We start from the raw sequence: 23,691 nt of genomic DNA on the forward strand, positions 1-23,691 counted from the left end.
GAGAGTATATTTAAGATCTATCTAGAAAATACCATTTATTTAGGGGGCTGAGGGAGTGTTGAGCAAAAATTAGATATCCAACCTAAAGTGGAGGGTTCTGGAAAAACCCTAGAGGAGAGGACCTGTGAGGCAGGCCGAGAAGGAGAGATGAAGGGGGGGGTTGGTGAATAGGGGTGAGAAGAGACATTCTGAGGAGTAGTATCAGTGGAGGTAAAGGAGGGTGAGGGGAGAGGAAGAGAAAAATCACATTTGGGAGTTCTGAGCAAATCTGCCAAGCTTGGAGTAGGGCTGAGGCAGGCCAGAGGAGGGAAGCCTGATACACACCCTACATGCTGAATGGACACGTGGGCTGTGGTGCCCTAGAGGCTGTCCTGAAATCCTGCCAGCCAGTCTTAAGATCTTCCCCCACCAAGGACCAGAAGACCGAGCAGCCTGCTCACCACCCAAACTGCACCCAGGACCGCATGGTCCTCCTCGCGCTCCCCGCCAGCCCTAGGGCACTCTGCTCTATGACGAGGTGGCTTGAAGAACGCTCTCCTAGCTGCACAGTGGTGGCTTTCCAGGAAAACCTCGCTGGGGCCCCAGATGAAGACCTTTTTTTCTTATAGGCATCCAAGAGGCTCCCTATATATGCTGCCTGAAACGCCTGGGTGTTCATCAGTCCTGGAGGACTGATGGAGTTCCCAGATGCAGAATCAAGCCCTAGGGTTTGGTCTTGTGTGTTGAGGGTGGCTGCCCAAAGTGCTTGCCCTGGAGGAAGTCAGGGTTCGCCATCACAGGACCCCAGTGGGGCAGCTGAGGGTACTTACTGCAGGGACTTGGGGTGGGAGGGAGTTGCAATAACTGCTTGCCAATCGGGATGCCCATTCAGGGGAATCCTGTCCTCTGTTCATTCATCCATTCTTAAGCTGTCCCTGCCCTGGAGTTGCTCACAGCCTCGCAGCAAGAGGTCAGATCTGTCACGAACCTAGGCCACTTGGCCAGGTAGGGAGCAATGCCAGCAGAGGGGGACCTTGTGAAGCTGGGGAAGGAGGGCTTGGCTTGCCGGTACCCACCCTCAGCTTTTCTTGCTAGCAGCCCCAGGGCCTCAGCCCGCATCTCTCTGCTCACACCCCTGCTCCATCCCTCTTGCACTCCTTCCCAAGGCTGGCTGCAGAGAGAGCCTCACACCTTAGTGGTGAATCTCAGTAACGAAGAAGTTTCTAGTCAGGAGTCTCCTCTGTAGCTCTGACTCCCCCTTTGGAACACCTCTGGACTTGGCCTCTTGGTTTTATTCCTGAAGACATGGCCCTTCCCGCTCCCAGACCAGCCTCCTCCACCAGGGCCATGCATCCCAGTCCAAGGTCCCCAGAGGTGGTCCAGACAAACCACAGGTGCCATCCACCCTCCTTCACACTCTCATCTCTGTGAGGTCATCCAGCTCACAGACACCTTCCCATTGGCCACCTGCACCACCCAGGCTACTTCATTAGGTAGATCGTACTCAAGAGTAACCACTGGCCTGATGAAGATTTACCAGACTCTGGGAGATTGGGATAGACATATATACACTATTGATACTATGTATAAAATAACTAATGAGAACCCTACTGTATAGCTTCCCTGGTGGCTCGGATGGTAAAGAATTTGCCTGCGATGCAGGAGATCCAGTTTAGATCCCTGGGTCAGGAAGAGCCCCTTGAGAAGGAAATGGCAACCCACTCCAGTATTCTTGCCTGGAGAATTCCATGGACAGAGGAGCCCGGAAGGCTACAGTCCATGGGGTCACAAAGGGTCGGACACGACTGATCAACTGTTTCACTGTGTGGCTCAGGGATCTCTACTCAGTGCTCTGTGGCGACCTAAATGGGAAGGAAATCCAAAAAAGAGGGGATATATGTAGACATACACCTGATTCACTGTGCTCTACAGTAGAAACTAACAACACTGCGAAGCAGCTACACTCCAAGAAAACTTAATTTTAAAAATATTGGGGGGCGGAGATTTACCAGACAGTTTAGTTTTGAGAGTTTAATCAGAAAGTGTGTGTGTGTGTGTGTGTGTGTATGTTCTAAGTGGTATCAGACAGAATCTTTAAGACCTGCCTAATCAGGTGCAGTCCTGATGTTGGCAAGGACGATTCTATCAGTGTAGTGGAAGAGGGAGAGCGGTTTAGGGGGCCAACATGAGCCCCCCCCACCTGGAATGGAGCAGAACCAAGGGTACTTCTGACCCATGACACACTGGAGATGTTTTCTTGAGAAACATCCTAAGAATCATATACTTTTGGCGCTCTCCATTGACTCTCTGGGTGCAAGCCACCTTTTAACCAGTGGTCTCCAAAGTGCGGAGCTGAAATAGATCCAGTGGGCTGGAGAAAGAACATACCAACATGTCTGTCATTTCCCCCAGCTCTGCCATATGTAAGTTTCATAATGTACATCATATGCTAGCATCGTGGTATATGCATTAGCTGATGAATGACTTTCTGGTCTTCCTGATAAGGACTGTTAAGGGTAAATGATCCACCTGGTTTGGAGATCATGCCTTTAAACCATTACCTGCCTTATTTGTTTTTAGTTAGTGTCCTTTTTCAGTCTGTACCTTTCTCCTATGTGCTGACTTTTATTTTGATTTTATTTATGTTTATGTTTAAGCCATCCACACCTTCTTCCGCTAAAACCCTGAAAAATAGGCCTTGCCTTAGCCCCAAACGCCCCACTCCTGGTAGCTCAGACCCTTTGATCAAACCCTCCAGCCCTGCCGTGTGCCCAGAGCCATCTTCCTCTCCTAAATACGTCTCTTCTGTCACACCCCGAACTGGCAGTTCTGGAGCAAAGGAGATGAGAGTCAAGGTAAGAGGAACCCACCTTTGGAAAGAATCAGGCCGCTCTGCTGTAGTTTTCAAAAGTATGCTTTTCTAGTCGCAAAGACCTTTCTTTAGATAAGCGCTCACCTAGAAGCACCATGTAGAACAGTTAAAATTCTCTGGTTAAAACAGGGTAAAGGAGGCGCAGGACTCTGCTTTTCAACTCCCCTTCATCCCCTAAGGCACGGGAGGGGACCCTGGTTTGAAAATCACTGTGGGTTTCCTTGGTCTGTTCCCGGCTTTAGTAACTCGGGGATGCTCCCGGGTTGCCCTCATTTGGGCTGGACAGCAGCCCTTGCACCCATACCTGTCCCAGTAGCTCACTCCCTCCGGAACCATCTCGTGGTCCCCGGTTCACGTCATTCTCTTTTGAGTTTGTGTTATGTGTCAAGGTCACTGCCCCCAGTCAGCTGACCATGCCTGTGCGCCTGTGCTCCACCTTTGGCCCATCTGCTAATTGATGCTGCTGTTCACCCGCCAAGGGCTCTTAGCACACCTGAGGTGTTACCTGAGACCTGTTTGAGAGAGAATGGAAGGATGGGACTAGCTCTCTTAGCACTCTTGGTCAGGTTCAACAAGCTGTGTCTCCACGTGCCTCTGAAACCAACCACCACCAGGCAGATAAACCCCCCTAAGACAGCCAGAGAATGGTGTAGGAAGTCTTCAGATGTCCTGCCTGCCGACGGTGGCGGATGTTGACCTCGATCGTTGCTATGAGCTCTGTTGACTTTTTATGAAATACATTGGCTCCACTTGTGCAGATCACTCATGCAGACAGTTTGCCCAGGAGGAAGTGGTACTCAGGGGCTTAGGAGGGGCCGTGGATTTGTGTGTCTTTGTCGTGGTAAGGGACACTTGTATTTGGCTGGCAGAGCATCACCCCAATCATAGCCTCATTTTGAGTCAAGCTGGTAGAGTGGAGCTGGCATTGATGCCAGGTGGCAGAAACCTTTCCCAGTTGTAAAAAAACACACTCTACTGTGCATTGGTTTACAGGGGGCGGATGGTAAGCCTGGAACGAAGATCGCCACACCCCGGGGAGCGGCCCCTCCGGGCCAGAAAGGCCAGGCCAACGCCACCCGGATTCCAGCAAAAACCACTCCCACCCCAAAGACCTCGCCAGGCACTGGTGAGAAGGGCTTTCTTTGGAATCCTAGTTGGCGGGTGGGGATGGGGAGAGCTCGCCGTGGAGGCCCTGATGGTTAACCTCTGGTAGCCAACTGACACCTGTGGTTCAGGAAGCATCAAATGTTCATTTTCTAATTCTTTTAATTTTCTGAGCTAGATATTGAATCCCCACTTTTTACCATGAAGAAATCAAGGCTCTGAGAGTTTGCATAACTGAGTCTAACCAGACTTTTAAGCATGAGGAAAATACTAATAACTAAGAATTGATGGAGAAGGGGCTTCTCTGAGCTTCTCGAATCCTGCGACACCCCGCCCGCCCCCCGCACCCCCCCGGGGAGGTGATTTCCGCCCCCAGTGAGGGGTGGGACACTATGGGTGACCTCACATAGGGGGCAGCCCCTGCTAACTTGCTGGGATGTTAGGGACCTTCTGACAGAACCTAATGGGGTCTTAGCTGAGCACTCACAAGGCTGGGCCCATCTCCTGGGCTTCTGTGAGTAAAACCCACTGGGTTCTGAGTACCAGCCAAGGCTTCAGTTGAGCCATTTTGCTTCCAGTGGGGACAGCCAGGCTGAGTCCGCCCTTCCCACTGCCCTGATGACTGACTGTCCCAGGCACCTGGGTTTAGACTGTGCATGACTCAGGGTGTCTGATCCAGGGCAGCACTCAGGGGGCCTGTGGATCTTAGACGGGCTATGTGTGAGGCCTGGGCCAGCACCCCAGGGTTTCTGCTGCTCCTTGGCCCCAGGGGTGGCTGCCCAGAGTCCTGGTCTCCTGCATATCTTGGCCGTGGTGTTTAGCGAGGTTGCCGTAGGGTGGGGCCTGCATGGATACCCGCTCACTAAGGCCCATTGGTTGACTTTCTCCCATAGGGTTTATTTATGTTTTTAATTACTATTTATTTATGTCTTTGCTACACTGGGTCTTCCTTGCTGTGCTCGGACTTTCTCCACTTGCAGCAAGTGGAGGCTACTCAGTTGTGGTGAATGGGCTTCTCCTTGCAGTGGCTTCTCGTTGCAGAGCACAGGCTTATTTGCTCAGTGGCATGTGGGATCTTTCTGGACCAGGGGTCAAGCCCGTGTCCCCTGCATTGGCCAGGAGGATCTTCACCACTGGACCTCCAGGGAAGCCCGGGTTTTTCCTCATGTCTAGAGTGCATATGATACAGGGGGAACTCACAGACTCCTGACTGGATTTCCTATATGATTTTTGATCCTGCGTTTCCTCACTTGACATTATGCCAGTTGATTCATGCAACTGGAGTCAGAACTGGAAGCAAGAACCTGTGTTTCTCTCTGGATCTTAACGGCCCTGGAGAGGACAGCCCCCCACCCCCAAGTCGACCTTGTTTTCTGCTCCCTGACCCCATTCCCGCCTCCCCCCACCCGTTGCATAAAAACAACAACTCTCATTGAGGCCTTTTCAAGCTTGATGATAATGAGGCTTCTGTGGACTTTTCTTTTTAAGCGACCGTGCAAGTGCAGAAAAAACCACCCCCTGCAGGGGCAAAATCTGAGAGAGGTAATTCTGAGCCTGCCTCGCCCAGCTGGGGTCATGCCTTTTGCACGTGCAGCTTGTTGATTGGCTGTGTGTGGGGAGGGGGCGGGGTTAGAGCCGGGAGGACCTGCTTTTGAAAAGTAGGCTTTCCACATTGGCCCTGAAGTTGGAACAGGTAGAATTCCTGCTCTTCTTCTCGCGTGGTTTGTGCAGATGTGTCTGTCCAATGGGCAATCCTGATCCTAATCCTACGTGTTCTTGGCGTCTGCCGGGGGCTCTGGGTGGGGCCAGGGGAACAGGTGCCTCAAGCTGATGCGGGTGCTGGAGTCAGGACCCGCCCTAACCAGGTTAGGAGGAGGTCACATTGGTGAGCGGTTGGGACCCTGTCCTGTGGGCTCCGGCCGCTGGCACCGTTCTCCAGATGAGTACACAGGCTTAAGGAGGGAGGTCGAGGGACTTGCCTGAGGTCACTCTGTAGTTCAGTGGCGCAGAAAGGGTGGGAAACCACCCCGGGGTCTACCAGGCAGCCTGTGTGCCAGGGGGCAGAGGGCGGGGGGTCTCTGAGCCTGGAGGCTTTACTTGTCCTGTTGCTGCAGAGCTTGACTCCTTGAGGAATTTCCAACAGACATGGAGATTCAACCAAGAACCTCGTGCTTGCTCATCCTCTCTTTGACAAGAGAAGACACTGCTTCCCGCAGGGAGCTGCCCTTTCTCCTGCTTGGGGCCCAGCAGGTCCCCGTTTGGTACACATGGTTCCAGGGTGGTGGGGGGCATCGGCCCCCCTCAGAAATGGAGGGGAGTGAGGCCGCCGCTTGGGCACAGCGTCCAGCAGAGTGGCTCTCAGACTCAAGAATCCTGCTCAAGAATCAAGACTCAGGAGTCTGCTTTAGAATCCCTGGGAGCAAGGGAAGCACCAGTTTTGCAGGCCCTGCCCCTAGAGATTCTATCCTATCCGGCCTAGGCGGGGGGCCGGCATCTGCATCTTACAGGTCCCGCCTCCTCCCACCGCCCCCGCCACCGCCACCGTGGCGGCTCTCGAGATCCCGACGCAGGAGTGCCTGGGCCGCAATTGGTGAAACACGAATCCAAGAGGCGGACAGAATAGCCAACCAGAAAGTGTGACGGGGGGTTGAAGAGACACGTGTTAGGAGCCCAGGGCTGGTCAGCTGGGAGAGGGGCGGCTTCCGCAACCTTCCTGGAGGGCGTGGCCTCTGCCCTGTGTCGGGAAAGGCTCACTGCTATTTGCCCGGCAGCGCCTTTTCGCTGAGGGCGTTCTTGGGGAGGGCAGGGCGGCTGTGAAGCTGCATGGCTTGTTTGGAAAGCCAGGGACTGATGGCCACGATGCAGGCATACCATTCTGGAGCCCAGGTACCAGAGAGAAGTTGGGAGGTTGGATAAGGGTCTAGCGGGGAAGGGGCCTTGACCTTGATGAGCAGCTCAAAATTCACCCTGTGGTTAGAGTCCAGTGGAGCCATGTGTAAAACAGCTAGCTGGTGGGAAGCCGCTCTAGCACCGGGAGCTCAGCCCAGTGCTCTGTGATGACCGGGAGGGGACGGATGTGGGGCGGGGATATGCGTATTTTGTTTTTTCCTGTGCTTATAGCTAATTCACGCTGCCCTTCAGCAGAAACCAACGCAACACTGTAAAGCAGCTACCCTCCGACTAAAAATAAATTAAAAAAATAAAGAGTCCAGTGGATCCAGATGAGACCCTGGCCCACCATCGCATTACCCTTATTCAGGGCAAAGGCCAGGGTATCCCTGCCCAGCCTCAGTCAATCGGGCGTTGTATTTATTTCCTCTCAGCTCAGAGAAGGAAAGTGACTTGTCTGAGATCACTCAGCTGGCTGGAGCCGCTCCCGACCCCAGGGACATTGGGCAGAGTTGCTCCCTTCTGGGAAGTAGTCCTGAGTGGTCCTTGGCGACCACTCTGTTGCTTCCCTGGGAAGCAGAATATTTTTGTCCCAAAGCAATGGGCTGGGAAGAGGGGACATTTCTCTAGAAATGGAGGCAAGGGCAGCCTCCCGCCGGATTGACAGAACTTCCGACCTTGTTCCTACCGGCCTGGTCCAGCCCTGACTCTGGGAATGGACGCAGGACAGAGACCCTTTTTCTGACTCCCGCCCACCTGGGCCCTGGCCTCACGCCCGCCTTCCTTTCCAGGTGAATCTGGGAAATCCGGGGACCGCAGCGGCTACAGCAGCCCCGGCTCCCCAGGCACTCCGGGCAGCCGCTCCCGCACTCCCTCCCTGCCGACCCCGCCCACCCGGGAGCCCAAGAAGGTGGCGGTGGTCCGCACTCCCCCCAAGTCGCCGTCTGCAGCCAAGAGCCGCCTGCAGGCCGCCCCCGGGCCCATGCCAGACCTGAAGAACGTCAAGTCCAAAATCGGCTCCACGGAAAACCTGAAGCACCAGCCAGGAGGCGGCAAGGTAAGGGCGTGTGCGAGACTGGCTGGGCGTGCGTCTGCCCCGGGCGAGCGGGGGTGTCGGGGGTGGGCGAGGTGGGAGGGCGGTAATGTACACCCAGGGCGGAGGCGGGGGAGCCCCTCTGCTCCCACCACCAGCCCGGGTCCCGCCCCGGCCCCGCAGCATAGGCCCCTCCCCGACCTCTTTAAGGAAAGACGGCGGGTTAGGGTTCAGTTCTGTACTGGGGTCACCAGCAGGCTGTCAGTGCCAGCTCAGGGGAGAGGCGGCACCGGTTCTTCCCTCGGTCACCTCTGCCCCTGCTGATGGGATCGATCAGAGGTGACAGCGTGCTAGCCCCACGACCTGGGGGTTCTCAAAGTGGGTGCCTGCAGGGGGTTCCCCAGCTGCCTTGTGGTTGAGACCATGAGACAACCAGTATACAGGTGGGTGTCTCTGGCATTGGTTGAATATGTGTTTAAGTCCCAATTCTGGGGAAATTCGTGATACCATTTTGAACAACTGATTCTTCCAGGGACAAATGGGTGCTCCTGTCATTTCTGGGTCTTCCAAAGGTGGAGAAAATGAACTTCCAAGAGCCTGGGTGGAGGGATGTGGGCACAGACTGGACCCCTCCTCCTCTCTTTGACCCCCTCCCCCATTGTGTCAGTTTTCTAGGGTTGACATACAAAATGCCACCAACTGGGGACTTGTCTGGTGGTCCAGTGGTTAAGACTCCACATTTCTGCTGCAGAGGGCATGGGTTTGATCCCTGGTTGGGGAACTTAGGTGCCGCCAAGGAAAAAAAAGCTAACACGAACTTGGGTGGCTTTTACAACAGAGATGTAATTCCTCATAGAGCCCAGAAGTCCAAGGTCAAGGTGCTGGTCTCCTCTGAGGCCTGTCTCATGTGCCTGCAGGGACTACTTTCCCCTCGTGTCCTCACTGGTCCCTCTCTGGGTGTCACTATGTCCCAGTCCCGCCTCCTATAAGGACACCAGTCCTGTTGGCTTAGGGCCCACCCCAATGAGCTCATTTTAATTAATGATGTCTTTAGAGACCCTATTCCAAACACAGTCCCGTTGGGAGGTACTGGGAGTTAGGACTGCAGCCTGTGGACTTGGGGAACACAATTCAGACCATGACAGCGCTCCTTGCCCCCCAACACTGGGGAGGGGGATGGAGCAGGGAGAACAGGGTGTGGTGGGGAGCAGAGGACAGGGACACCCACCCCCCACCTCTTGTGTTGAGCCTTCTCAGCTGGACTGTTTCGGGAGCAGAGCGCCTCCTGGTGGGCAAGGGCCAATGTGTCCCTTCAGTCCAGAGCGCCCCCCAGCCCAGCCTCTGCACTCCTGATTTTATTAATTGCTCTTGACTGGGGCTTGGGTCACCGTGGAGGGAGGGATCTCAGAGGCCTTTGGTCCATGTCCAGTGGCCTTTGCCTGAAACCCTGCCCTCTGCTCCCCGTGGAATTCCAGGGCCTCCTGCTGCCCTTTCCCATCCTTGGGGCCCAAAGGGTCCTGCCCAGCAGGGAGGTCTGGGTGCCTCTTGGGGTCTTTGGGCCACAAGACTGGGTCTGAGCAGTGTTGACCTCCTTGCAGTGTTTGCTGTGCTACTTAAAGACACATTGCCTATCTCGTTATGGAGGGGGCTCTGGTGCAACTGGCTTGAAGCTGACCCCTGGTGAGGCTTCTGGGCCAGAGGGACCCCCAAGGAGAGGGTTTCCAAGGGCCTGGGATGTTTCCCACTGGCATTCTCACCCCTCCCCCGGCGCTGTGGCTGTCCCACGTGTGGCCTGTTTTCATGGCACAGAGTGTTCGCCTCTGTTTTGAAAACTGAAAAACAAAACCTGACACGGCCAGCTCTGCACCACTGAGAAGACCGTGGGGCTGCGACCAGCGCCCTCGCAGCCAGAGGAGGCTGTGATGGGCAGCGTCTCCCTGCCCGCGGGGCTCTGTCACACAGCGGCTCCCCCAGCCCGGGCTGCACCCCGTCAGAGGTCAGCCTGGAGGGTCTGGGCAGCATTTGGCCCCATTCTCGAAACCCTGCTGAAGCAGCAGTGACAGGGCTGAACAGGGAGGAACCCACCCCTTGCACCCGAGCTGCCGGGGCCCAGTCGGTTAGGGAGAGGAGTCCAGTGGCCTGAGGGCCAGTGACTCAATGCTTAGGATGGAAAGGGAGAGGCTGCCCCAGGTTATGGCTGTACCGCATGGTTGCAGATGCTTGTCCACAGCTACAGACTTGACGGTTAAAGGAGAAAAATGACTTTTCTCGGGGTTTATTGGGGAAGGAGATGTGGGGAAGTGGCCGAGAGGGGAGTAACAGCGTCCTCGTAAATTCCATGCAAAACTTAGAAAACTGTGTGAAACAAAGAAAACCTGAGCCATAACAACAAAGATCAACAGATTAATCTCCAGGAAAAACAAAAACAAAAAAGTAGATAAAAAAGAAAACAAAAGGGGAAAAAAGGTCCCTGGGATCGATCCGTGCAGAAGGCCTCTTGAGATGACTCAACTGGCGACTTCGCTGGTGGTCCAGTGGTTAAGAATCTACCTTCCAAGAGCTTCCCTGGTGGCTCAGATGGTAAAGAGTCTGCCTGCATTGTGGGAGACCCAGGTTCGATCCCTGGGTCGGGAAGATCCCCTGGAGAAGGAAATGGCAACCCACTCCAGTGTCCTTGCCTGGACAATTCCATGGACAGAGGAGCCTGGTAGGCTATAGTCCATGGACTTGCAGAGCCGGACATGACTGAGCGACTTCACTTTCCAATGCAGAGGATCACTGGTCGGGGGACTTAGATCCCACATGTTGCGGGGCAGCTAAGCCCGTGTGCCTCAACTACTGATCCAGTGCACCCTGGAGCCTGTGCCCTGAAACACAAGAAGCCCGCTCACGGCAACAGGAGAGGCCTGCGTGCCACAGCGAAGATCGAGATCAGCCAAAATTAAAAGAAAAAAATGACTTTACTGGAGGTCCTTGTGAGATCTGAGTCCCTGTGGCCTCTCATTCAGCCCAGCATATACAGTAAAAGGGACAACACTTCAAGAGTCTGAAGAATAACCCAACTTCCCCAGTAGGTGACACGCTGAAGAAGGAGGCGCAGGACCGGTTTAGAAACCTGCAGAGACTGAAAACCGCACATCAGTCTAACTTGTTGGTTGGAAAAAAAATGTAAAATGTCTGTTTTCTTCTTCATACTCTTCTCTGATTTCATGATTTGCCACAGTGAACATGAAGAGTCCAGAACAAAATTACTTTTAAAGGAAAATTCAAGTAATCACTTGGCCACTTTAACCTAACCAGCTGGATCCACCAGAATTGGGAAGGGGAGGAAGGAGCAGCAGTTCTCCTGTGACTGCAGAGGAGAGTCATCTGGGGTAGGGAGGGGGAGGGATTCTTTTAAAAATCCTAATGCCTGGACTTCCCTGGTGGTACAGTGGATAAGAGTCTGCCTGCCAATGCAGGGGACATGGGTACTGATCCCTGGTCTGGAAGATCCCACAAGCTAGGGAGCAACTAAGCCCGTGTGCCCGGAGCCTGTGCACCACGAGGAAGAGTAGCCACCCCCCCCCCCCCCCACCGCCACACACACACCGTTTGAAGCAACCAAGACCCAGTGCAACCTAAAATTTAATTTTAAAAGAAAACGGATCTTGTTTTTAAAAAATCCTAGTGTCAGAGCCTTACATGAACCTTGAAAGTCTTGAGGGGGCCACCCCAGGCGTTCCCAGGGGTTCAGCAGTCCAGGCTGAAACCCCATGTCCCTGAATTCTTACTGACCTCTGGTCTCAACCCTGACTGCTGGAGCCTCCCACGAGCCCTGGATCTGGGACTAATTTTCTTTTTCTTTTTTCCCTCTTCTGGTCCTGCCCCTGCCGCTATTTTCAGATTCCAAGCACCTGGCTCCTCAGACGACTCAGACCCAGCCCAGGTCAGGCCCTAGGTCCTGCACCCCCTCCCCAGAGTCTGTCCCAGTGCTATGCCTAGGAGGATCATGGAGGGGGGAGTTCAGACGCACAGAACCAGCATTTAAAACACCTAAAAAACAAAAAGGACCCACTGCAGGTGTAAGCGATACGAAATTAACATCCTTCTATCCTGATGAGGGTGCGAATCCCTGCAGTCCTTTTGGATATAATAAAGGATTATTCATAGTTTTCACAGTTTAATTCTGCTAAATCAATGGGTCTTGTTGAAGGATCTCATATCCCCTTCCTCTGGACTAGATTGAAGTTCACCTTGAGATCTTTGTGTCCCTCTGGCTTCACACTTGATGTACAGTAAATGCTGTATACTCAAAATCAGGGAAAGAAAGAAGGCTCTAAATTCAGAAAAAGCTTCATGCACAAGAATGCAGATTGTGCTTTATTAATAATTGCAAAACAAAATAACTCAAAAGTCTAAATTAGAAATAATAGTGATGCCATACTATAAAATATTTGCAGTCATTAATAATTATCTTTGCAAATACTATAAGTAAGTTAAAAACAAAATTGTATAAATTTTGTAGGTTATATCTACCACCTGTATAAAAGCCATGTATAGAAGACAAATATGACAAAACGCTAATAGTGGCTCAGAGAAATTGTGACTGATTCTTTTTTTCTATTTTTACCTTTCTTCCTTAATTTTTTATAGTGAAACCATTTCTAATTAGAAAAAAAAATGGAGGGACTTCCCAGTGTTAAGACTTTGTGCTTCCACTGGTCTGGGAACTAAGATCTCAAATGCCATGCAGTGTAATCAAAATTAAAAAAAAAAAAAACTGGCTAGAAATACAGTGGTGACTGAAAGTGTCACCGTAGATATTAGTAAAATATCTATGTTTTTATTAGTAAAATAAAAACAATAAAAGGACATAGTTCATATAATTCAAAAGGAAAAATTAACAAATACAAGGAATCAAACTGTAAGGAAAAGGGTTTATCTGTTGTTAAGAGTTCAGATGTGTCAATATTTAGTCCATAAAGAAAAATACATATAAATAGAGAGAAGCAGAAATTGCTTCTCATTTCTAACCTCAGTGTGATACACAAACTTCATTGTATGCATATTGTTAACATGACCACAAATGCTCAAAAATCAAATTTTCCTTTGTCACTGCTCATTCAGTTTAGAAATAAAAATGCCTTTTCCAAGTGTCTCGGTTACAAATGCCATAAATTATGTGGCAATGCCCCCAAATTATACTTAGAAGGAATTCATCATTTTAAATGCTTTAATTTTTTTTTAATTGACTGCAGCATATAAATTATGCTCTTATTGGTGGGGAAAAAAGAATACAAGCAAAGAAACAATACACAAAGAGACGACAGAAATAAATTTAGAAAATGGAGCATACAATAGCATCAAAAACTGATTCCTTCCTTCTTCCCTTTCTTCATCCAGCATTTCTGGGGCACCTCTGAGTGCTAGGCCCTGTGCCGAGTTCCTACCCCAAGGCCCAGGCAGGAGAGAGAGACACTGAGCTGATTAAGCAGGGGCAAAAGGAGAGGTTGGCCAGGGAAGCTTATGCAGGAGGGAGGAGCCTGCTGCACCATTGAGGGTTCCCCACACTGAGGGTCACCTGTGTTGTGGAGTGTTGCACACAATTATCACCAACAAAGCAGAGAAGACAGGACAGATCCTTGTTTAGGACCATCATCAAGTCTTTAAAAGGACAGTTCTTGTACCCGCCCGAACCGCCACCGCCCCCCCCCCACCCCCCACCCATATACTGCTGGGGACACAGACTGAGAACGACTCCGGGGAAACTGCACCTGGAGTCCTGAGAACAAAAGCGAAATAAAGCTAAAACTGGCACCAGCTGGGGTGGGAGACGGGTGTGGGTTAGGGTGGAGCTTTGTTTGTTTACATGTGAGCTTTGGAGAGTTAACAGCTGATAGAGGGAGGTCCCTGCTGGGTCTCTTGGTCCAGACAGCATAGGATGGAGAGTGGAGGGCACCCCCCGGCAGAGCCTCAGGCTCCACAGTCAGTCGCGGAGAGGGTATTGAATAAGAGAGTGAGTGTGGACCCAGCCGAGGTTAGGGCAGCACCAACCTCAGCAGCCTCTCTAGGGGGTCAGTGGAGAGCAGAGGTCCCAGGTACCTCCCAGAGAGAGAGAAGGAATTCATCAGGGCTGAGGCGGCCAGGTAAGGAGAACTCAGGGGATACTTGTGGTTTCCAAGGTGAAAAGGGACTTGCAGAGTCATGACCAGAGCATGGGAGGTGGTCTGGTTGGCTTTGAGCAGATGGAGCTAAAGTCACTTCCTCAGAATGTGCAAGCCAGGAACTTAGATGCAAAGGCCCCCCCAGGCAGGCCTGAAACTCACCAGAGCTGCAGGGCTTGGACAGGCTTGAGCTGCGATGTTCCAGATGGCCACAAGATGGCAATAGCACGCTATAAGTGTCTGGCTCTGGAGCCCTGAAGTGTTTTAAAAATTTGTTACATTTGTTGACAAAGTTTCAAGTCTCATTTTTAAAAGTACAAGTGTAGAACATCTATGCAGAGTAAATAAAGTGAGTCTGTACCTAGGATAGTTTGCTTGTCCTGGATCAGGCCCGGGGGACTCAACTGAACTTGACCTGAGGTGTCAGGCTGTGCAGAACCAGGCGGGGCCCCTCCTGGGGGGCAGCCTTGAGACCCTCTGGACTTCTCTCCCCGTCCACAGCATCTGTGCTTATGAAAAAAAAATCTTGTAGTAGTTCCATCATTTTAAAGATTCTTGGGTCAGTCGCTGTTTAAAGGAGCAGCATAAACAGTTTCAAAGGGGCGCTCTGTGTGTGCAGTCGTGCGTGCCCCGCTCTTTGTGACCTTCTGGACTGCAGCCCGCCAGGCTCCCCTGTCTATGGAAATGACTCCCCTAATATTTGATCTCCAGTGTCAGTTCTCAAGCTGACCACTTTGGACGTGAAGAGAAGGCTTGCTGTGGGTGTCCAGTGCTCACCCCAGGTTAGATTCCCTCCAGAACATCCCAGCCCCCAGTCCTCAGCACTGGGCCTGTTGACCCTAGTGAAGCCAAGCCGGGCCCAGCACAAGACAGTGCTGGAGACAGGCCCCTCCAGGGGCGGCTCAAGGACACTTGGGCAGCCTGGGAGCTGCTGAGGGTGGAGGGAGGGCTGGGCCATCTGGAGCACCTCGAGAAATCTGAGCCCAAACAGAACCAGAACAAGATCTGATGTGGGTTAGGAACCATTTCAGGTTCTCCAGGAAATGGAGTAAACCCAAATGGACCTGCTCCCGGCCTTATGCCACCCCAACCTCTCCTCCAGGGTCAAACCCTGACCACAGGAATTTGTCCCTTGACTAGTGGTCTCCCAGATCAAAATTTGGAGCTTCCAAAACATTGCTTTTCCCTTTGGCTATTTGCAGTGTCTGCCCGGAGCTGAGGCTCAATATCACACATTTACTATAGTTGAGAACTTAAGTTTCAGGATTCCAATTTCATAATGACAACCATTGCCCTTTTTATTTTTCCTTTCTGTAAATCTACCATTCTGTAAAGGGTGTTGGCTTAATTTGAGGACTAACAGTAATTCAGGCCTGCTTGCTAAATATCCTTATGTCTCTTGCCAAATCCCACAAAAGTTTGTTGCCTTTTTTGTGGGAACAAGAAGAAGCCTGGAGGAAACATTTCTGTGTCTGTTGCACATTGTGTTATTGCTTTATGTCTCTTGAGTCATTTGATGACTTTCTTGTAAGGATTAGTACAGAAAACAAGGCTATTCTCCTTGAAAAACTGGTCAGTGTTCTTTGTCAGATTAGAGTTATGTAACCCATCACATTTCCCTTTTTGCTTTGACTTCCCGGAAGCTCAGAGCTAAATGTTGTTTAGTTGCTAAGTTTGTCCGACTCTTTTGTGACCCCACGTATTGTAGCCCGCCAGGCTCCTCTGTCCTTGGGATTTCCTAGGCAAGAATACTGGAGTGAGTTGCCATTTCCTTCTCCACAGAGCCAAATGTAATGATCAGCCTTATGATTGTCAGTCCTGATGACCTCCCCTTCTCTTAACTGTCTTTTCAATTTTCTTGTTTTATTATTTTCTGTGTGTGTGTGTATGTACTTTCTAATTCTAAACTGCTCCAGTTCTCTTGTGAAAGTAGGCAAGTCTGCTTCTGGAACTTATTTGGTAGAAAGTTATGAATAAAAAATGATCCCCAAAGCAGGAGTGCATGTGGGACTCCTTGAAATTTGAGGGTGGGACAAAACGATTCAAAGACATTATGCAGATGGTGACAGCAACTCCCTATGAAGCAAGTGAGAAAACCTGTTCCACCTCCTCATCTCAGCTCAAGCCCGGGCTGAGGTGCCGCCTACTGTCTCCTTGCTGGGAGGAGAGACATCACCGTTCACCTAGAGAGTCTTGTTTCTATTTAGCTTATGAGACAACAGGCTTGAGGACAACTCAGGCAAACTGTTGTTACATAGGTATCCGTGGCTGCAGAAACACCCAGATCTAGATTCCTGTGTGGATTCTGTCGCTGATTAGAGAAAGTCACTGAACTTCTCTGGGTTTTAAATGGCCTCTTCATCAGTAAGGTGGCAGGCAGAAAGGTTGACATGGAATTAGGTATTCATCCAGCCTCTAGATGAGGGATGGTTTTTACACTTAAAAATCAGAGAAGCTGGACTTGCCTGGTGGTTCAGTGGTTGCGACTCTACGCATCCAGTGCAGGGGGCCCGGGTTTGATCCCTGGGTGGAGAGCTAAGATCCCAGGTGCCCCGTGACACGACCCAAAAAACAAAAAACCAGAGAAGTTACAGAGGAAGAAATGTTACAAAGGAAGTATATTAAAATATCAGCATTTGTATGCTAGAAAAATAAATACAACTACTAACAAAAAAGGACAAAGGAACAATTTTAATAATAAAGAAAATGCAGAATAAGCCAACAATACAAATTATTTTAATCAAGGAAATAAAAATTTCTTTTAATTGCACAATGCTAGTGGCAATATAGTGAAACTGTCTCACCAGTGCTCACAGGAGAAATTAATCTGACCCTTTAAAAAGCCATTTGGAGGATTGTGTGTGGGATTTTTACAGTATTTATAACTTTGGCCCAGAAATTGTATTTCTGGGACTTTGTGCTATGAAAATAATCCTCAAAATGGGAAAAACTCCTTGTAGAACAATGTCCATGGTGAGGCTGTTTGTATTATTTAACATGAAATCAATATAAATATCTGATAGCATAGATAACACAAAAGGGAATAGGACTTTTTTTTAAGGCTTCTGATGACTGTAGAACATGGCAAATACTTGGTAAAGACAGATATAAAATATATAGGGATACATTTATGTGTCTACAGTGGCAGTTTTATTTTTATAAAAGAGAGTTCAAGAGTATAAGAAAATGCAGTAGTGGTTGTGTTAGAGTAGCCAGAAAACTTTTCTTGAACCTCTGTTTTTCAAGAACATAGTTTTATTACTTAATGAAAAACATACACAGCTTTTTACTTTAAAGGAACATAAAAGAAAACAAAGAGGTGGGTTAGATATGTATTTCCCAGGTTTTTCAATCCAGATCAGTGAAATTAAGGGAAAAAACAGGGATGGAGCCTAAGAGAAAATTACTGTATTTAGCTTGCCAGGTTAATGATACTAAAAATAAATATTATCTATTACCAATGTAATTTAATAATTAACAATTTAATGAAGGGAAAGTCATTTTTAAAATCTTACTGGAGGAAAAGTTCATTTTAATATCAAAATGGTAGGATGGATAACTTTTGCTATCGCGTCCTTATTTCCTCCATTGGCTGAGGACCTGTGGACCCCTGATGGCCGGCTCTAGGGTCAGATTTGGAACCCTTCTCCTGAGATAAGGCAGGCCCGGGCTCTGACCACCCCCGGCCTCAGGGTTAGTGGGCCCCCCAGCAGCGACTGCCACTTTTCCAGAATTTTAGAGGGTGTGCTGGTACTTCATTGGGGACTTTAGTTGGCAGTTGTTCATACCTGTGATCGATAAAAACTAAGGCCTCCTGTTTGCAAATACTGAGCCTCCTGATGAGGGACCCCTGGTGATGATGGATCACCGCTCTCGAAGACAAATCGTGGAGTTCTGCTCGCCTCCTCTGTGTATTCATACACAGACAATGGGATAAAAATCTGCCCCCCCCCCCCCCCCGCCCAATGTTAATAGCCTCACACTTTTCCCGTGGGACCTGGAAAAAAGGGAGCCTCAGAAAAACAGTATGGTCTCTACCATCCCCACACCTGCTCAGGGAAACTTAGGGAAGGGTGCCTGGGAGCGCTGTTCCCTCTGAGCGCCTGGGGGTTCATGGCTGAGGACCAGCCAATGGATGGAAGGGTGGGCACTCACCGTGCCTTCCCAAGAGACACAGGCCTTCCCTGAAGGGGTCTGGATTTACCTTCTCCATAAATCTACCCGTGCCCTCCCCATGAAGTCAGGGATTCTTGAACAGGAACGAAACACCAGGGGAGCTTTTCGGAAGCCTGAGAGTCTAAGGTCAGGAGTGGGATCTGGGATTTTAACAATATACCTGCAGGAGATTGCAGTGCCTACAGACTCGAGAACAGCCAGGTAAAGGTCTCGGTGCATGTTCAGATGGGTCTGGTAGGTGTGTGAGTGAGGCCGCAGTGAGGACCTTTTATTTATTCATTTAATAATGTAACTGAGCATTTGCTCCATCTCAAGCTGGTGGACCCCCACCTCTGAGGTGCTCTCTGACCGGGGAGGCCGCCCTACTGCAATCCTCCTGGAAAGGGAAGAGCCACTTCTGATGATCTGTTTTGTAAGCCCAGGGCTGTAAGGTGGGGTCCATCTCCAACCACTCACAGTTCTGGAATGCTCCCCAGGGAGGTGTGAATCAGCCTGCCCTCCTCTCCCCAGGCCTGCAGCCAGGCAGCGAGTGTGTTTGTGCGGGCAGACACGTCTGGGTGTGGTGTGTCACTCATCCTTTTTTCTGGCTGTCAAAGGTGCAGATAATTAATAAGAAGCTGGATCTTAGCAACGTCCAGTCCAAGTGTGGCTCAAAGGATAATATCAAACACGTGCCAGGAGGCGGCAGTGTGAGTACCGTCACACTTTCCAGCTGTGGTTCCGGGTTTGAGAAGTGGCATGAGTGTTTGTACTTGCGAGACATTGCATAGAATAAACCATGCTCAGGTGCAGAGTCTACCAGGTCCCCAAGTAAATGCAGCCCAGACGCCCTGCACCCACGGGTCCAGGAGGGGTGCCCTGTTGCATGGTCAGATCGAGTGACTGGTCCTCCAACCCTTTCCTGGAAGCGGGGTCCTCCCAGCCCCCATTGTTGCGCCCGGTCACGGGGAGCCCCACAGCCCATGTGAGTTAGAGCTGAAGGTGGTGGCACCTGAGACTGGGCTCTGACACCACCTCCTCCATCACCTGGGTAGGTTCACTTTAAGGAGCTCCACTGGGAACAGCTGGGCCACACCAAGGTCTTTACAGTCCTGCCTCGGGACAAGCAGAGGCCACCAGGTTCTGCTCCCATTTGTCTTCTGCAGGTCTGCGAGGGATGAGCTGATTCATAAGGCTCTTGGCTCTTGTTTGAAACCAGTTCCACCCCTGGCGGAAGCTCCAGATGCAAAAGAACCCAACAAAAGTATAGGGAGCGGCCCGCAGCTGAGGGGGGACAGAAATGCTGCTTGGAGCTCTTTGACATTTGGCTGCCTCCAGGTGTCCCTGGGGACTCCCTGCATCCCCACTGGATGCATCCCTGAGATTTGGGGCTGGCATCCTCATTCTTGCCTGCCCACTTGATCAGCTCTGGCGGGATCTTCCAAGTGACCAAACTGGGTGCAGATTCGGCATCCTGAGGCTCGGCCCCCCTTCTCCACAGCCCTCTTGCTCCGCCAGCCTCTCTTGGTCGGCCGTAGGCAAATGTTGAAACATTCTGGAGAGCAGGAGATTCAAGCCCCTTTGACGTCCAACCCTGGGGAAAAGGATGGCTTGTGAGAGCAGGCATCTGGTCCCCAGCTGGCAGCGCTGGGGAGAGGGTGGTTTATAGGACAGTGGAAGCCCTGGGGGGTGTGCTCTGTCCAGAAAGTGCCCAGCCTCTACCCATACATCATCCACACCCAGACCTGAGGGTTTATTCTTGCAATGTGCTGCTGCCTCCCGCCCTGGGCACCCGGGGCGGGCTCTGTGAGTGGCCCCCAGAGTGGTGGGCACTCACCCCGAGGCTGCTGCATGGTGCTTCACTAACGCTTCCCTCACCAGTGTCTGCTCAGTGTCCCCCCTGCCCAGTGTCCCCCGTCCCTGCTCTCCTGTCCCACTGCCACCTTGTCTTCTGCCAAGAGAAGGGGTGGGGACCACCTGCACCCGCTGCCAGCCTGACCACGGGCTCTGGGTGACATTGCTGTTTTAGCTTTGACTCCTGGCTTCCCTGCCGAACGGGGGCTTCAGCCAGAGCAGGAAAGACATGTGTTTTCCGGTTTAACTCGTGTCTGGTCGGCTGATGGGAGGTTGTGCTGCTGGGGCTGGAGGCGTGGGGTCCAGCGGCCGCAGTCAGCAGACCGCAGTTTCCAGCGGAAGCTTGGAGGAGGGGGTACATGCCAGCTGCTGGGAGGGCAGTGCCTAAGACCTCTAGGGACTTCCCCAGGAGAACCTCCCGTCTGTCCTGCACTCTGTGGGCCGGTGGACTAGCCTGGGACCCAGCAGAGAGCCACAAGATGTTGGCTCGTGACCGCTGCAGTAGGAGCTGTCATAGCTCTTCTTCTGGTGAAAGGTGGCTGAGGGTGATAAGTCCCTGCGCAATGTCAGCCTCAAGCGCTTGGGGGGCTGTGGGCCCCTGGCCTGGCAGGGAGCCCCTCCTCAGCTTGTATGTAACTCCCCAGCAGGCAGGCCCTGCTCCTTCCCGCGGTTCTCCCTGCCTGCTTATTGACTCCCGGCTTCACTCCGGAGCCTGGCTTCCTCCCTCCCCAGCCTCAACCGCCTGAGCCCTCCCTGTCCTGGCTCCCATCCTCCCCCGCCCTCCCCCATTTCTCTCCCCTCCCCTTCCCTCCCCCTCCATCATGCCTTCCCCCTTTCCTCCCGGCCAATCCAGGCTCTCCCTTCTACACAGCGCCACCCTCCTCCTCCACAACTGATTATACCCTCACCCCACACCCCCACCCCCAGCCAAACTGAGGCTGAAAAGAGGAGAGGGAAGCCTCGCACACACCAGCCTTTGCTATCTTGCTCCTGCGAGGAAAGGGGCTAGTTTCCACAGCTCCCTGTCTCCCCAACTCCAGCACCCCACCTGGAGCGCAGGCTCAGAACCCCTCATTAACCCACCCACCCCCACAGGTGCGGGCTCCCCGCGCCTCCCTCCCCACACCTAGGCACACAGGCCACGTCCCCTGGTCAGCCTCCATCAACTCTGCCAGTAATCGACAAATGCCAACATGATTTTGATGAACGTAATTTGGGGTTGTTCCAGATGATTTAGACCTAAGTAAAAACTCCTCTTTGATGTGCTTGTTAAACCCATTCTCGGGCACGAGGCCATTCCTCTCTCCAGGTAACTCCAGGGCGGGGAGCAGGAGCCCACTGGCTCAGTGGTGATTGGCCTGTGTCCTCAGGTGACCTCACACAAGGGACGTGTCACCCCGCGACCATCAGGGGCCCCAACAGTCATGGTTTTGTGCAGACTTCCTCAAGGAGACCCCCTCTGCTGATGCTGGGTCCCTGTGGGGGTGTCTCCTCCAGGCGGCTGGGGGGTGGCTGTGTGGCTGGGCCACATGCTGGACCCTCAGGCCGGCTCTGAGCCCTGGGGCCCTTAGGCCTCCCCGCGTGCGTCTGCTGAGTCTCCTTGAGACACTAAACCCGTGATTCCTGCTGTGCCGCCTGACTGTCCTGCTCGTGTTGCTTTGCTCTTTTCGGTCAAGAACCTAACTGTCCAGGACGCTGTGTGCCCAGGCGCAGCCTGGCGCTTCACTCTTCCCGGGTCGCCGAAGTGCTCTTCCCCGCTCGCTGACCATCGTTGTTCTGCTCTGGGGTGCTGGGGTTCGTGAAGCTTCTCCTGGGAGAAGGTGCTCCTAACCACCCCACCCCGCCCTCTGCTCTCAGAGGCCCAGCAGACACGGCTATCTTGCTTTGCCAAGATTTTTCAGCTGCCGCACACACGGACCCCTTCTTTCTGTCGTCACTGAATGCGATCTGTCGATTTCATGTCAGGAAAGATAATGACCTTTTCACGCGTGTTTGCCAAACCAGTGCTCAAGGGAGACGTAGCCCTGTATTTCTCTGAGGGTCCTTGTTCTATGGGATCGAAGGCAGTCCATTTATTTCACGCCCAGGGCAGGGTTGGCAGCATTCCAACACATTTTCCCATCAGTGCTAGTTACTCGTGGCAGACCGGAAATGCTGTCCGAGCAGGGCCTGCTGGTTTTCATTGTTTCACTCCCAGCAAAATCAATCCTGTTTTTCTCTCGTTCTCTCCCCTCCAGGTGCAAATAGTCTACAAACCAGTGGATCTGAGTAAGGTGACCTCCAAGTGTGGCTCATTAGGCAACATCCATCATAAGCCAGGTAGCTCTTGTAGAAGGCAAGACGGGGCGGGGTGGTCAGGGGGCGGGGCCGGACGGGGCGGGGCCTTCCCCGGAAGTGGCTGGGAAGGATGGATGAGATGGGCCATCAAGGAGAGTGTTGGGGGTGGAGCTTGCTGGGGCCTGGGAGGTGTGGCTCTGTGTGTAGCTCTGGAGCGGGACCAGGCTGCCCAAGACAAAGTAAGAAGAGAGGGCAGATGCTGAGCTAAACTGACCAGCGGCCCTCCAAGCGGGCTGCGCACAGGGCCTCTGAAGCTGGGAAAGAACCTGATCTGGCTCCCGAAGACTGGCTCCGTGGATTTGGTCCCCAGTTTGGTCCTCAGCCAAGAGGAGGGACATTTCACCCACTGCTCCAGCTACAACATTGGACTCCTGGGTCATGGCCATGTCCCCGCCGAAATGATAGTGTGGAACTCTCCATGCGCACCCTTCCCCTCTCCGTCTCATGCCATGCAGAAATTGGTGCTGCCTGTAGATCTTCCTGCAACAGTGGAAACGTTCTGTACCTGTCCTGTTCACTGTGGTAGCCACTCACCATATGCGGCTGTTGAGCATTTGAAATGTGGCCCGTGCAGTTGAGGAAATGAACTAATTTTATGTAATGAAATTTGAGAAATTCCATGGCGGTCCAAAGGTTAGGTCTTGGCACTTTCACTGCCGGTCCCAGGTTCATTCCCTGATCCGGGAGCTAAGATCCCACAAGCCGTGTGGTGCAGCCAAAAAAATTAAATTAAAATTTAAAAATAAATAAAATTTAAGTAGCCACTGGCTACCATCTTGGAGAGCCCAGATCTAGATTCTAACTCCTGCCTGAGAGTCCAGAGCAGGGCTTCTCCGTTAGGTCCTCTCCGGGGCTTGAACCATTACATTACTGCAGGAAGCGAGATGGTCAGAAGTGCAGTCTAGAATGTCATTATTTTCTGTCTTGGACATTTTGGGGGAGTTGAGTCTCTCTGCCTCTCCTGGGGCCACCATCCCATCACACTGTGGAGCAATTTTGTTGAGTGGCTTTATCCTTCCAAAGAAAGTAATGTGGTTCATCTCTTCCTCAGGTCATGTCTCCCACACTTGGACAAGGCATCAAGTGTCTGAGGAGGGAGAAAATGTCAGGGCCCTTCCCTATGAAGGGTGCATTTTGCCCTTCAGTTTAATTCCGAGGTCTTACAGGATGTTGGCATAGAAGGCTGCACTCCTTGGAAGCCTACCAATTTAGAATTTAGAATAATTTCTCTTGAACTGAGCTGTCCTTTACCTTTGCACTAAGGAGGAAGAGTTTGCTGAGTAGATATTTGATGTACACCCTGATTAGTGAGATAAAAAGAA

General features: G+C 51.8%; 1 protein-coding gene across 10 annotated transcripts in view; it reads left to right on the forward strand.

Annotated features, from left to right (window-relative positions):
- The window catches only part of MAPT (microtubule associated protein tau), a 119,203-nt gene that overhangs the window by 90,317 nt on the left and 5,195 nt on the right, over nt 1–23,691 (forward strand). For 3 of the 10 annotated variants that reach the window (XM_052657995.1, XM_052657993.1, XM_052657998.1), the window contains 6 exons: nt 2,637–2,834; nt 3,845–3,977; nt 5,444–5,497; nt 7,636–7,901; nt 18,796–18,888; nt 22,270–22,351. In XM_052657995.1, the coding sequence (XP_052513955.1) occupies nt 2,637–2,834; nt 3,845–3,977; nt 5,444–5,497; nt 7,636–7,901; nt 18,796–18,888; nt 22,270–22,351 (826 nt within the window). The remainder of the gene's footprint in view (nt 1–2,636; nt 2,835–3,844; nt 3,978–5,443; nt 5,498–7,635; nt 7,902–18,795; nt 18,889–22,269; nt 22,352–23,691) is intronic. The other 7 variants (XM_052657997.1, XM_052657994.1, XM_052658000.1 and 4 more) reach the window with 5 other exon arrangements.

Source organism: Budorcas taxicolor, chromosome 19 (genome assembly GCF_023091745.1).
Source record: "Budorcas taxicolor isolate Tak-1 chromosome 19, Takin1.1, whole genome shotgun sequence".
Taxonomy (NCBI): domain Eukaryota; kingdom Metazoa; phylum Chordata; class Mammalia; order Artiodactyla; family Bovidae; genus Budorcas; species Budorcas taxicolor.